This window comes from Haemaphysalis longicornis, unplaced genomic scaffold, assembly GCF_048455015.1.
Source record: "Haemaphysalis longicornis isolate Haplotype H1 unplaced genomic scaffold, Haemaphysalis longicornis Haplotype H1 scaffold_12, whole genome shotgun sequence".
Classification (NCBI taxonomy): Eukaryota; Metazoa; Arthropoda; class Arachnida; order Ixodida; family Ixodidae; genus Haemaphysalis; species Haemaphysalis longicornis.
Genome location: NW_027526225.1, coordinates 111560966 through 111575296, shown reverse-complemented (window position 1 = coordinate 111575296; position 14331 = coordinate 111560966). Strand labels below are relative to the sequence as shown.

Sequence of the window (14331 nt, the reverse complement as noted above, 5' to 3'; positions counted from 1 at the left end):
TTGCATCATCTTGTTCAGAACAAAGTTATAAGGGGCCAAACTTGGGGCTCGCGCGACGCGTCTTGGCGCGCCGCGGTAAGTTCTGGCCGCTGTTGCCGGACGTTGCGCGGGTGTACACGGGCGGTAATTCATATTCCACTGCCACATGCCGGCACGGTCAATCTCTTTCCAGTATTCCCAAACGAAAAAAACTATTCTGGAGGTTCTTCTGTTTTTTTTTTTTTTTTTTTTGCCCGCCTCTGTTTCCCTAATTTGTTCTTTAACGAGCTAACTTTCTGGCCGATACCAGCTCGAAAGCGCTCCTTTGCGAACGCCACTCTTCTTATAGGGAAAGGAAAGAAGGATTCGAAACAACAGGAAAAGTTTTTCCGGTGGTTATATCGGGTAGAAGTGGTAGGAGTGGTCGAAATTTTCTATTAATTTGGCGCTTCGGTCACAGCACGAGTAAATTACTGAAGGTATTTCAGTTTTTTCTCAAGAATATTTATTCAAGCAAAAAGACACAAGTTTGGAAATTGGCTGTCAGACTATCGTGATTAATTATTTACAGTCAGGGACACAGCAAAAGGCATACGTGTGGGAATACAACTCAAGTAAAATATTTATAATATCTGCACCACAGCTTCCTCGGGCGCTCATACAGTCAAGCACAGCCACTTCGCAGACGTGTAGTTTGCTCTGGAACGTTCGTACAGCTGATATTTCTTCTTGAAATGGCTGGCTGCACCGTCACTAACGTAAACAACGTAGCTGTACACAGGGGCACTTTCCTCCAGGCATTCGTGCACCTTGTGCAGCGAGCGCATAGCATGCATGTGCGGTATCGTGTTGCATGTGATCGCTAACTACTGCGAAGCTCTGAACTGATTTTCTTGTAGTTACAACGCACGTAAACAGTGAAACCTGTGTTTTGTGCCAGTGGTACGACTGGACTTCATTTGGCAGAATAACTGTCCAATTTTCAGAGAAGTCGAAGTGCAGTACAATGCTTGATCGCTGTTCGCATCTTTTCGCTTCATTTATGGCAATGGCCTGGGTCCGCCTAATAGAGTCATGGGAAATCCACTTGGTGACCCATTTGCCTAGCTCCTTCACGAATACAGCTGGCGGTAGACTCTTTTTTATCAGAGAACCAATTTCCCATACAGCGTATGTGACGTCTTCTTCGTCCGAAACGCCCAAAGCGGACATGGTAAGGTTGTCGGACATTGGGAATTGCCGGCACGCGCCCAAGAAACACTGCGTCGATGGTGAGGTGCAAAGACAAAGCTCCTTTAAGTTGCTCATTCTTCGGTCAACCCCTGTAACATTTTGCAGGGCCAAAGCAGACAGGTCGGCATTCGCACAATAAACGCAGACGCACACTTCATGCTGGGGTGAGTGCAAGACTTGGGCGGGAATGAACTGTGGGTGGGTGAACGGGTCACATTTTTTTTTTTTCAGAACAACATCCGCTAGGCTTCCCCTGCCACATCTATCAGGATAAGAGTGTGCGGGTTATCGAGCAAGCAAACACGCGCACAAATCCACGTGCAAACACTTAGGCACAAACGAAAGCATCCACCCATGAAAAAAAAAAAAAAAAAAAAACTTTTAAGGGGAGGAGTCAAAAGCAAACAAAAATATGGCAAGAGTAAAGCAAAGGGAAGCATCCGTTGAGAGCCCATCAACCAGTGAGTTGAAGGACAGAAAAGGACGGGGCAGTAGCCTCCCCTTACTGCAATTTTCGTACGCAAGCGTATCAAAATCGCTAGTAATACTGTAATGTACGCTTCGCCTTTCTTATATGTGACTAAACAATAAATATACGGCAATAATATGACAACAGACCGGAATTTAATAATACGCCAAGAAGCCAGGTACCCGACCGCACCTGATTCTCATTCCAGAAAAATAGATTCGCGTGCACGTGGCGTCTCCGAAAAGCCTCCTACGGCCTCGTAAGCCATGGTGCAGGTGTTTGTTTCCTGGCTAGTTATTTTTAAGGTCGTTCTCTCATGTTTGCCTCAAAGAATGCGGTGGGATACCCTGTACTGACGCCAGCGCACCATGCACCACCAGCGGAAATGCGCCCGTCGTGGTGGGGAACTGATTAGGGTCTGAAGGTCAATCCATTCCCTCCCTTGTAACTGCCCGAGCGCCATCTGTTTCGGTTGCCTGCGCATCGGAGGAACCTTTGTTTTTTTTTTGTTTTGCATCCCGCAAAATACTGGCGCCGCAAAGGAGCGCTTTCGAGCTGATATCGGCCAGAAAGTTAGCTCGTTAAAGAACAAATTAGGGAAACAGAGGCGGGCAAAAAAAAAAAAAAAAAAACAGAAGAATCTCCAGAATAGTTTTTTTCGTTTGGGAATACTGGAAAGAGATTGATCGTGCCGGCATGGGGCAGTGGAATATGAATTACCGCCCGTGTACACCCGCGCAACGTCCGGCAACAGCGGCCAGAACTTACCGCGGCGCGCCAAGACGCGTCGCGCGAGCCCCAAGTTTGGCCCCTTATAACTTTGTTCTGTACAAGATGATGCAACATGTTTTTCCACAGTTTTGTTGTCCAAGTAAAGGAGTCTTATTTTCTCAATTTTGAAGAAAATCGAGTATGGGTTTTTTTTTATATTGAGTTTTGAATTTGCGCAATTTCTGAAAAAGAGCCGAAGTTATTCAATTTTTCTTAGTACTTCTAAATTTTCTACAAAAACCATCTTTTGTTTATGCGTTCAGATACGTATGGCCAATAAAATGGCCGACTTACAAGTTTTTCAGAAAAGAAGAAATGTAGATAGGGGGCGTCAAAAACACTAACAAATTATCGTCTGGGCCGATTTCACGATTTTTTTTTTTATTTTTTGTTCGCTGCATGACGCTGATTTTGCGTTATACAGATTAGCATTCTGGTCTAGTTTATGGCCCAAAACATTTTATACACACCCCTTGTACTCCTTGACGTACACAGAGACGCAAACTTGGAAAAATCTGCAGTTGCCGAAACCACCGCTGCGCTCCGGGCACATTCAAACATTTTTTTCTCCCGAACTACGCACCTCAGGAGAAAACAAACTTGATTTTCGGGGGTTTCCATATTGCGCGCATATATAATAAAAAACCAGAATGAACAAAAAATGGTCGTGTACACGCATGTTCGTTCTCTCGTGGAATCGCCCTATAGTAAAATCGTCAATTCAACTAGTGTAGAATGGACAGTTAAGGGTTTGTTTTGCTCATTATGTGCAACCCACTTTAGATGTAAATACGTAGAATGGTATCTTATCTTGAATTTGAAAGGGTGAAATCCAAGTCAGGGCTTTTACGGGTACTTAGGCTTTAAATTAGGCCAAAAAAATAAATGAACTTACAAGTTTACAGCCACCATATTTCAGTGGCAATTAAGAAGATTTTGTCGTCCGACTTAGTAAAGCAGTTGAAGTGTGGCAGTGGCAAGATTTGCTCACCGAAATTGGTAAAACAGTTAAAACTGAAACAGTTAACCAGCTCTGCAGTGATTTAGTCTGAATTTTATGTGCATTGCAATCACAATTGGAATGGCCAGGAAGGTTTCTTCGAGGCAGGTATTTAGGAAACAAAAATTCTACAGCCAAGTTCGGAATCGGCCACATTTGCAGTTTGGCACTCTGCTCTATGAGGTCTGCCTAACAGTTGCCAATGTTTTTTAAAGATGATTATTATTGGACAAGCTCTGTCGATTAAGCAGCATTAGAGGCAACTACTGTTGCTCCCCGCCGTACAAAACTTGGAGATGATTTCTCTCTTTCTCTGAGCTTGTTTTGCCGATGGGAGCCATTGATCAACAGGTCCTACATCTTTCAGCTATGCATACGCGTATAGGCCAGGACAGTTTATTCCTTTACTTTATGGCTTCAAATTAAACACGGTTCATTTTAAGTCTCGCATGACATATGTAATGCCGATTTTTTTAGAGCATCATCTGGCGACTGGATAATAACGAGCTATTTCATAAGATAAAATGCATCACTGAAAGCACATCTATTTTAGAAGCCCTGCAGCGTGTCAAGATTCTCTGTAGACATGCTTTGCCAGTAGATGTGACATTTGGTGTTGACTATTGCAAGCGCTACCATAGACTTATCATTGCCACACGCAGTTATATTGGACAGACGAGAAATACTTGTATAAATACTTTGTACTTACTTCTTATTGTTTTGAGCATGAGGTTGTGTTTCCCTTTTTTTTTTTTTTTTACTTTCATATTGCTGTGTCACAAAATTGTACTTCTGTAACGTTTCTCCCCTATTATTTGACCTGTGTCTCAGGATACCTCCCGGAACTGATGAGGAGGCATCTGATCTGGATTCCTTGGTTGACCTGAACACGTCTCTGAGCAGGAGCTCCACAGGTAGTACCGGTGGGATTAGGGCACCAATGGTAATGCAAAGCTCGTATCGATAGGTGCGCAACCGTCTCTACACACAATGTTCAACAAAGAAGCGCATCATACGTTGAAAACAGGGCAACCACAGCCTGTTGTAGTTCATTGACGTTGTTTAGGTGCCGAGTTGTTTGTGTAACTTTAATTTCAATTTTTAGAAAGCTTTCTCATGATTCAAGTTGATGTGGGTTGTGTTTTACTGCTTAACAGCACAAGCTTTCTGAGGTGTTTAGCTTTGGTGAAACTAGAAGCATCAGCTAATCCTGCAGTAGTTATAGAATCGTATTACAGAGAGAATAAAAATATGAAAGGGGGGAAAAAGTGAATGAAGCTAGCCACAGTACTGTCCTGTCTTGCAACTTGTCCTGTCCTGTCCTGCAACTGTCCTGCAACTGTCCTGCAACTTGTACCTTCTCATATGTCCCCCCTTCCTCCCCTTTCTCTTGTCCTTTCTTTCTGCCACTTGCTCCATGTGACTCAGTCGTCATCCGACTTTGGCAGGCATTGAATAGATCCTCGCCACAGCCAGCAATCCTTCAGGTAGCTTACTGCAGTTCTCGTTGGTCGGCTCAATGCTTCGGTTATGGGGGACATCAGTGACTTTATCTTGACACTCGACGGCACGAGTTTGGCTTCATTCCAGATGGCGACTCGGGAGGGAGTCCGGCGTCCCAGCGGTCCAACCCCGCGGACAAGAAGCCACCGTGAGTCTGTCTCGCCCTGTCACGCTGCGAATGCCAGCCGCTTCTTTGCCGCGCTTGTCTCTCACAACGCTGCTCTGCCTGTCGTGCTGCATGCGCGTTGTGCCGCCGTCAACCTCTGCGCTGCGAACCCTAACCGCCTGTTTCCACCGTCTTGTCTGCTCCCGCCACCACCGAAAGCAGCGCAAAGTCCCAGCATGTTAAGACCGTGCAGACCGTTCTCAAGAAGGGCTGCTGGCTGACCGTGGGGATGAATGTGTTTGTCTGCAATGAGCTCGGTAAGCCCCCCCTTCAGGTCCGTTTGCCCCTTTTTTGAAAGCGACTTGTGTTTCGCTAATCTGAACGCACCGTTTGACGCAACACTAACATGCAGTACTATATAACCGTCTGTGGTTGTGAGGGGGCGAGATATATACTGTAAGGGAGTCATTGCCACCAGGAAGCCACTACGTTTCTTGTGTATGCAGTTCGTTTCTGCGTAAGCAAAAGTTTCTTGCCGCTGCTTTTAAAAATTAGTAGTTTCTACTGATATTTCAGGTTCCTTATCTGTGCCTGGCAAAGTAGCAGCTGTAGCATAGGATATCTATAAAAAAACATCACTGCATTGCCAGCGATTGCCTTCCTAAGCAGCTTAGCTGGAAAAAATGCTGTAGTTGTTGAAGGCAATGCATTCTTGGTGGTGCACTGAACGTGGCACATCGGTCTTTGGGCAAAAAATCTTTTTTTGCAGTTATGATGATGAAACTTAGGGGGCGTATGTAGTTTTTCATTCTGATTGTAGATATAAAGTTTGTTTTTGTGTAAAACGCCTATATTCAAATTTATTTGGATTTTGATATTTGATTTTTTGACAGCCTTAGTAAAAAAACTGCTGGAGGGATGGAGCTGAACTAGGTACCACTGAACTGTGCACAAATCAAGGAGTGCAAAAAGACTAACTTAGGCATTCTATCTGGTCTGCAGCAGAAGTTACAACTGTTCGAAGTTTGGGCTTGAAAGGTGGGAGCCAGAAAAACTGTTTTTGCCTTCCAGGCCCAAACTTCAAACAGTCGTAACTTCTGCCACAGACCAGATAGAATGATTATGTTAGTCTTATTGCACTCCTTGATTTGCGCACAGTTCAGTGGTACTTAGTTCAGCTGCATCCCTCCAGCAGTTTTTTACAAAGGCTGTCAGAAAATCAAATATAAAAAGTCCAAATAAATTTGAATATAGTCATTTTACACAAAAACAAAGTTTATATCTACAATCAGAAGGAAAAACTACGTACACCCCCCAAGTCTCATCATCATAACTGCAAAAATAGACTTTTTTGGTTAAGACCAGTGCGCCCCCTCAAATGCTAATGTCGGCACCTCGTAAGCACCCTGGTAGCACAGTTATTGGTAGTGGATGATATTTTTTTCGTACTTATTTTTGTTTTTAGTTCCTGAACACATCGTAGCTTTTAGGAAAAAAAATTAAATTTGTAGGCACTAGGTACTGCTTGTGATCTGCGGCATGGCACTGTAGTAGTAGCATTGAGTCTGAAGCAGTGACATAACAAATGTCTTAGTGAACAGCATCCAGCACACTTTTTTTGGCATGGCAGCATTCTTGTTTGCGCACTTACTTTATTAGGAATAGGCATTTGGACTGAGCTTTTACTGAAGCTTTAATTGCACTCACGCTAGGCCTTGTGCGAGAACAACGTCGTGGCATGCTTTTTGTAGGTTTTGCTCTCTAAGTTTGTGAACCGCACATTGTGCAAGTTAATGTCCTCTTACAGAATCCACAGTTACGGTTTTTTGAAGCAAAGCCTGTAGTCATGCGTGCTGTTGTGTCAGCATTGTTAATAGTGTTCATGATCTACCATTCAAACATTTCGTAGAGTACTCTTGCAGGCTGTGTAATTTCATTAGTGATTATGGGTAACTGGCTATGCAACACCTACTTCGCAGGTAAATTCACTGCCGTCTATGTGTTTTCGTGCTCGTTCTGCTGGCAATGAATGGATGACAACACGCCGGACTGGCAATTTTGGTTATAAAACATATTCACTGAGCGTGGTACCAGCGCACGTGTCACATCGAGTTTAAAGCGAAACGCATTTCCGAAAGGTTTTCCTAATGTGCTTCATATTACCTTCACCAGCAAAGGTGAGCAAGCAAGACCACGATGAAAACAAAACTGGCTGCACGATTCAATCCATAGTACTTGACGCGAGCCACTGAGAGCCAATCCGAATCCACTTCTACCCATCACGTCCATTGTGGCGGATGATCGCAGAACCAGATTTCTCTTGAGATATTATTGTGTGAAACTCTGTGGCCCCTTCGCAGGGTGTGTAACTGTAATCCCTGACCTCATGAGGAGGAACAATTGGAATCTGGGGGGATTGCAAGAAGCACACATTGCAATCCTCTCCTCACTAACGTGAGGAGAAGCTTGAGCATTGTGCATGTGCAAATACAGTAGACTCTGTATAAATGGAACTTCAAGGGACCAAAAAATTAGTTCCATTTAACAGGAGTTCCATTTACCGCGAGAGATGTGCAATAGTGCAAATTTATGTGCATGCACTCTCTTAATATTATCTAAATAATATTATCTGAATATTATTTTAATAGTATCTTAATATTAATTAAGTAGAAGGTGAAGGTAGCAGATAGTTTTTCAGAAAGCAAGAAAACTACAAGAGATTTAGGCACACCATTCACAAAGTCTATTTGGCAACCATTAGTCACTGTGCACTCAAAAATGCATCAATTTTCTTTTGTTCGAGCACTTGCAACTGCATATTCAGGATCAGGATCTCCAGCAGCTGATGCTCATGGCAATGGGTCTGACAAGAAGTTCCACTTTCGGTTCCGTTTACACGGTGACACAGAAATTTTAGTTCCGATTCCCGAAAGTTTTTTTACGTTATCTGAATGCAAAACCAACCAACTTAAAGGCTGCTGTTCCGTTTAAGGGATTTCCATTTATCGAGATTCTACTGTACACCCGTCACCCGTTGTCACATTCCTCGGATAAGAGAAGGGGAATCGACCGTGAACGCTTCTCTCTCTCTGTCTCCCCCTGCCCTCCTCCTTCGGTGAAAAGGCGTTATCCGGTACATCGGCCCGGTACACTTTGAGGAAGGCACCTGGCTGGGCGTGGAACTGCGGGGACCGACAGGGCGCAACGACGGCAGCGTGCAGGGGCGGCGCTACTTCACCTGCAAGCCCAACCACGGCCTCATTGTGCGCCCCAACAAGGTCACCGTGCGCGGCATCAACAGTGCAAAGCTCTTCGAAGAGCAACCCCACTCCTGATGGGGGAGGTCTCGTCAGTATGGCAAACACCACGCAACTCTGCGTCCTCAGCGATATTCCGTTCCGAGATGATGGGTACAAGCACAGGCACTTCTGATGTGGTGACTACCGTATTTTCACGCGCATAACCCGCACCAAAAAGGCGAAAATTTCAGGATTGAAGTAGAGGTGCGGATCATATGCGAGGTGTTTCCTTTACTGCTTCGCAATGCACGTTGGCACGTGATGTCCTTACAGCATTAATAGCGACTAAATCCCCGTTATCCCATTGACAGTGCTTATTTTGCATACAGAGCTCAATAATACACCAACCTGAAAAAATGTATGCGGCAAGTCATCTAGTTACATAGTCAGCTAGGTAAATTCTTTTGCATAAACAAATGTTTAATGTTGCTTGAGTAGTCGCTTTGGTCCATCCGTTTACGTTTAAAATATGCGGGCAATAGGCGGGGATATATTTTCTTTTATTCATCGACGGAAAAAGTCCGGCTGCGGGCTATACGCAGGGGCGGGTTATACGCATGAAAATACGGTATGTCCTGCCCCTAAACTGACCTAAAAGATACCAAACAACCTTCATTTATGCAAAAAATACATAAAACTGAGAAAGAACATTTCACGGCAAGAAAAATCGCAGTCCTTGCAAAAAATTTTGCACTGCTGCGGCTCAATTCCAGAACATTCGCATCAAAACGCGCGATTCAGTCTTACGCTACTGAGGCACAGCAGTGGGCCTCCTCTAGCAGCTGTCCAAAACAATAGGAGTGCTTGAAGTAAATTGGTAGGTGGTCCTGGGTGTGTACAAAAAGTGGCCGACTTGTACCCATGAGGGAACGGAATCTCATGCGTCCTTGATGGCTTGGGAATTGTGCGTAGATAATTCTCGTAGAGTGCTGCCATCACCTCTATACCACTCATTCTCTAGCATTTCCCCTTCGCACGTTTGTTTAAAGTGCCTGGTGCTGAGGTTCAGGCTGTCTTGCTAAGATGGCATTTAATGGTGTGGAATGTTTTCTGAAGATAGTGTGTTCCTAGTGAAAGAAATGACCTTCGAGAGCTTGACACAGTGAGAACATCCGGCAAAACACTGATGTGATGAAGTATTCGTTGTTCATAGTACATCAGACAGACTACAAATGCGAGCATTTACCGTCACTGCCTGAAACGGCAGGCCTGGCTGTTACAGAGCATCACTGTTTGCACTGAGAAATTTGTGGGCTTCATAGGGTACCAGTTCTGGGCAGTCCATGAGCAGTCGTTACTAAGTGGCACTCAAAGAAATTGGTGCAGCCTGCACTAATGGTGCGAGGCTGGAGAAACAGCAGAGCTGGCGGCCCCTCTCCCTTCGTAGGATACCCAGCTTTTGCACCTGGCATGGATTTCCGAACTAACTTGCCACTGAAAGGTCTCCATGACTGTCGTTTCGTCCGCAACCTTTTGCATCTCTCCCTAAATGGACCGCGTTAGAACCAGCGGCAACTGGCTTCGCAAGCTCGGCGTCTGTGCTCTCCACACGGGAACTGGCAAGGAGAACAGCACGCAAGAGATCACGCCACGAACGCTGGGCAGAGTGTTGCGCCTCGTAAGGTGCACATTCACATTCTTTTTTGGGTATTTATTTCTGGCAGTGCTCGATGGCAGAACTAAAAGCTTAAAAATTCTATTTCTAGGCCATTAAGTATACCATGCGAGATCCTGGGCCGTTGTGTATATGTTTTGATTAGGGTCAAGTGCAGAAACACCAGCCTCATATTATTTATGAAGAATCGCAAAGCAGTGTTCCTTTGTAGACTACTAGGGATTTATAAAGTAGTAGTTTTGTTCATGCTAAGGTTTTAGAATTTTAAAATCTCAAGTTGGTTGATTACTTACAAGCCCTCAAGCATGAGATGTAGGTGACATTTTTGGCAGCCTTTTTGCGACTTCTGATGATGTCAGTACAGCAAACTAAGAAATGCACTTGAGCACGTGCGTGCATATGAAAATATAGGATGGACATAGTCAAAGTTGTGCCCTACAAATAGTATTCGCATTGCTTACCTAACTAAACAGTGTGAGCTTGTACGCCTTTGTATTCTGGAATGCATACTTGTACCTCCAAAAAAAATTACAGAAGAGGAAGCAACATATACTCAGAAGATCTTAATTTTCTTTAGCCATGCATTCACGCAAGAAAAGTTTTAAGTAGCTGGTAGTGACGTGAAGAAAAATGTCGATAACGAAATCTACATGATGCACCATACATCCCTTCTTGCATGTTGCTTTGTGAAACAATTGTATCGACGTGTTTCCCAGCATTTATTGCCAGGTAACTTTTTTTCAAGTTGCCCAAATGACATCAGTGTAATGACACCAGAGGACAATGTATGATATGTCACTGATGAAATACCATTGCAAGTTGCGATACGATCTTTACTACGCATTTCAAACCACCTGATGCATCTTCCTAAACCATGGATGTGACAAGAGCACAATACTGGAGGTGAACTTCTTGCGAGATGTTGCTCAATGTTTTAAGCCGAGTAACCCCATTTTTTGAAGGCCAGCCTAGGCAGCTTGATACAGCTTAGTAGACCACAGGTTCAAGATGCTGCCTCAAGGATAAAGACCCACGTCTGAGGTCATTGAGTGAAAGAAAGGTTGGCATTAAGCGGGGTGCATTTTTTCATTCACGAGACGTGTGAGGTTGTTACTGCTTTGAAGTTCGTGTGGCCTTATATCGCGCACTCTTCGGATGCCATCAAGATTTCTGAAGGGAGCCAGATCTTAAAAGGCATTTTTTTTGCCCGCAGTGCGTGATGCTTTTATGGCAGCAGTGAAATCGTGTTGCTAAGATACCTAAGCACCAGCCTTGCGTTCTCAAAGGTTGCTGTCGTTAGTGAAGGGTTTTGGAGTGGTACCTCGCACAGCATTTATTTCTGCATTACCAGTAATGCAAGCAAGCACCACGTGAAACGAGCCTAATGTTTAGAATAATAATAATAACTACCTCTTGTGCAATAGCTACAGTTATTTGAAGAAATAGCTTGCTAACAGTAAGGGGAGTATTGTATTGCATACACGTGTATTAGCACTGCTTTGTTGAAGGAAAAAAACCCTTAGCTTTGGATCGATAAAATGTGCATTTATCAGCACGTTTCTTTCTCCACTCCTTTGCACTAATGTGCTATCATTTGCATTTCAGTCAAAGCATGACTTTTATAATAAATGCATTTACAGAATATTTTCATCACTTAAATACGCATTTTTTTTACTGCACCTATCATTATATTAATGAGGGCAAGCACAAGACGGCGAGTCAGAAGTAACTGGGCGATGAAAAAGCAGTTTTTTTTTTTTTGGCCGAGTCAAATTTAAAATGAAGCAATTCTTGTCCATATTGGAGCCATGAGGGAAGTGAGGAGGCCAAAATTTTCGGTTTTAGCAAAGCTGGGGGCGGTTGTAATATTATTATAGTAATGTAACATTACGAACCAGTTGATCTGAATGCAAAAACAGGTTAATAGATGACATTAGGAAATTGTTATCGGTGAGAAAACGGGTTGTTAACGAGTTCCAAGAAAAATGTCCATGCTTTTGTGGGTTTCTTTTTACCATTGTGCTGTAATGTATTTTTTACCGAAAAAAACTTTCAGTGGGGTTGAGACATGATGTGGTCAGACACTGTCTAATGTGGCGAAGTGCTTTTTTTTTTCCATCTCCATCTCTGGTGATCAGGGCAACGCACTATGTGGGTACAAACATAGTCTGGTTTCAAAACCGGCGTAAACTAATACGTACTCTGAACTGGAACGAAGACCAAAGGTGAATCGATCTTAGTTCAGTACCCTAAGGTTGTGCTTTTTGCGGGTGTGTGTGTGCATGTCTGAATGTGTCAACTGCAAAGTGAAGGCTTGATTATTGCAAACTCCATCTCCGTAAGTGGCACAATTGACTCTATGGGCGATACTGTGTTTCAGCCATCAGATACAATCAGTGCGACGCAATTAACTGGGTTTGCAGTATGCAAGCCCGATGTCAGGTTTGTTAACGTCATACGTAATGTGGAACTGGTGTGCAAAAATTTGCACATTCATTTTGCCGGTATCTAGTGTGCAAGGCACCAGATACACTGGTATCGAGTGATGACAACTACAGTTTTTGAGTTAACGCAGAATGAACATTTCAAAACCGATTCTCAAACGTGCATCCACGAGTTTTCAAGCGAGGATCTTGATCTAACTTGGCTCCCAAATTTGAATCAGCTGTTGTTTTTTAAGCTAATGACAAGACCTCAGAAATACGTTTGTGCCTGCTAATACAGGACTGGAGTTAACGTGTTTTTAGGGCTGTGCAAGCCAAGTTGTAGGAAGGAGTCTTAAAAATGGTTGCAGTTTTACTTAATTCGTGAACGCCCGTTTTATAACATTGCATTTGACTGTCACTAAGGCTTGCTGTTTATATTTCCTGGTGGCAGGACATCGATATATCTCACTTTCTTATAAATCTTATAAAGTGTCACTATTTATGTATTCCCTTCCATGCTATCATGCACCAAGTTTTCTTTTTATAGCAGCGGCTTTGATGAATATCATTGTTTCCCCGTGAATTGTTCGATGTTTGTCAAGTTCACCAGGGCAGTTGAGGCAATTTCTTTTCCATAGTACCTGGTGCTTTGGCATGTTTAGATTAGTGTGCTTGTCAGGTGTGCTACATGCATGTTGAATACAGTTCAAAGAGCTTTGTGTCTGCTTGGTTAAACGCTTTGTGCTTTCACCATGTGCGACACTCGTCCGAATTGTTTTTAACCTCGTTCAATAAAAAGAGCAACAAATAGAACGTGTGTACCAATGCGTGTACTGCCATCACTTGAATGAACAGCACTGTCAAAGTGCTTTCTTCGTGGTGGCAACTGAAGAGGTATTGAATACATTAGTGCCATGCATCATAATGTGTTGAAAATGGGGTGTGCGAATATTTGAAACTTTCAAATACAAAGTGGTTTATATAATATTCGATTTAGGTTTCAAACCAATTAGCGCTACTCAAAAACTGCAAATGTTCTCGGAAGTGTTTCGAAGTTAGAAAACGCAAATGGTTGATCGTGTGGAAAGACCTCATGTTTCAGTCACTTGATTGGAGGACAGATAGCGACCGGCATATGGCCAACAGTAAGTTTATTGAAAAAAAATTAAAGCTGTTCCACTCAACGTGAAAGCTGTCGGAAGTGCAGAGCAGGGGTTTGCCATAATGGCCTGCAGCGCCGTTATCCGCTCACTGCTGCCACTCAATACATTTCAAATTTCCCGCCTTCACAGTGCTCGCGCGCCCCCTGCCTGAAACTGCGCCAGTGGGAGTTCTGTTCTTTTTGCGATTGCTTTAATTTCCTATGCTGGAACTGTTTTGCGTCATTTCGAATGCGACATTTTTTTCTTGCGCGACTGTAGCCGTTCTGCGGCATTTCGAACGCACCATTTTTTTTTCTTGCGTGGCTGGAGCCTTTCTGCGTCATTTCAAACGCGCCATTTCTTTCTTGCACGGCCGCTTTTTTTGCTTTCTATCGTAAAAACCAACCCAACGAGCGTTCCTAACTAAATGAACGTGGGGGCTGCCAGTTATACACACAGATTTTGCCTGAAATGTACCTGCAGTTTTCTTTGCGCTAAATAACGGGGAGATGTATCACAAGCGCCAGCAGTTCACAAGGTTTGAACGGTTACGACTATTTAAACTGCGTGGTTTTCGAAGCGTCAGCGTGACTCCTTGACGCCGGTACAGAAGGCTCTATTTGGGCCCGTTATCTCGCTGCGCCACCTGATTCCGGCAGTCGCATCAACCGTTGGCAAGCTAAGATGACAAGGCCAGCCCATTGACTTGTCGACAAATGCTCAGTTGATAAAACGGAAGTGTCCACATCACCCTGTTGTCTTAATCTGTTTTCTCGTGAAGCGGTTAG

The 14331-nt window shown here is 43.8% G+C and overlaps 1 protein-coding gene across 7 annotated transcripts in view; it reads left to right on the top strand.

Moving 5' to 3' along the window:
* LOC144163259 (CAP-Gly domain-containing linker protein 4-like) overlaps positions 1-13214 on the top strand; it is a 39813-nt gene extending 26599 nt beyond the window's left edge. For 3 of the 7 annotated variants that reach the window (XM_077694133.1, XM_077694136.1, XM_077694134.1), the window contains exons 10-13: positions 4284-4366; positions 5043-5103; positions 5281-5378; positions 8185-13214. In XM_077694133.1, the coding sequence (XP_077550259.1) occupies positions 4284-4366; positions 5043-5103; positions 5281-5378; positions 8185-8396 (454 nt within the window). In that variant the 3' untranslated portion in view covers positions 8397-13214. The remainder of the gene's footprint in view (positions 1-4283; positions 4367-5042; positions 5104-5280; positions 5379-8184) is intronic. The other 4 variants (XM_077694135.1, XM_077694137.1, XM_077694138.1 and 1 more) reach the window with 4 other exon arrangements.
* The last annotated feature ends 1117 nt before the right edge of the window (positions 13215-14331 follow it).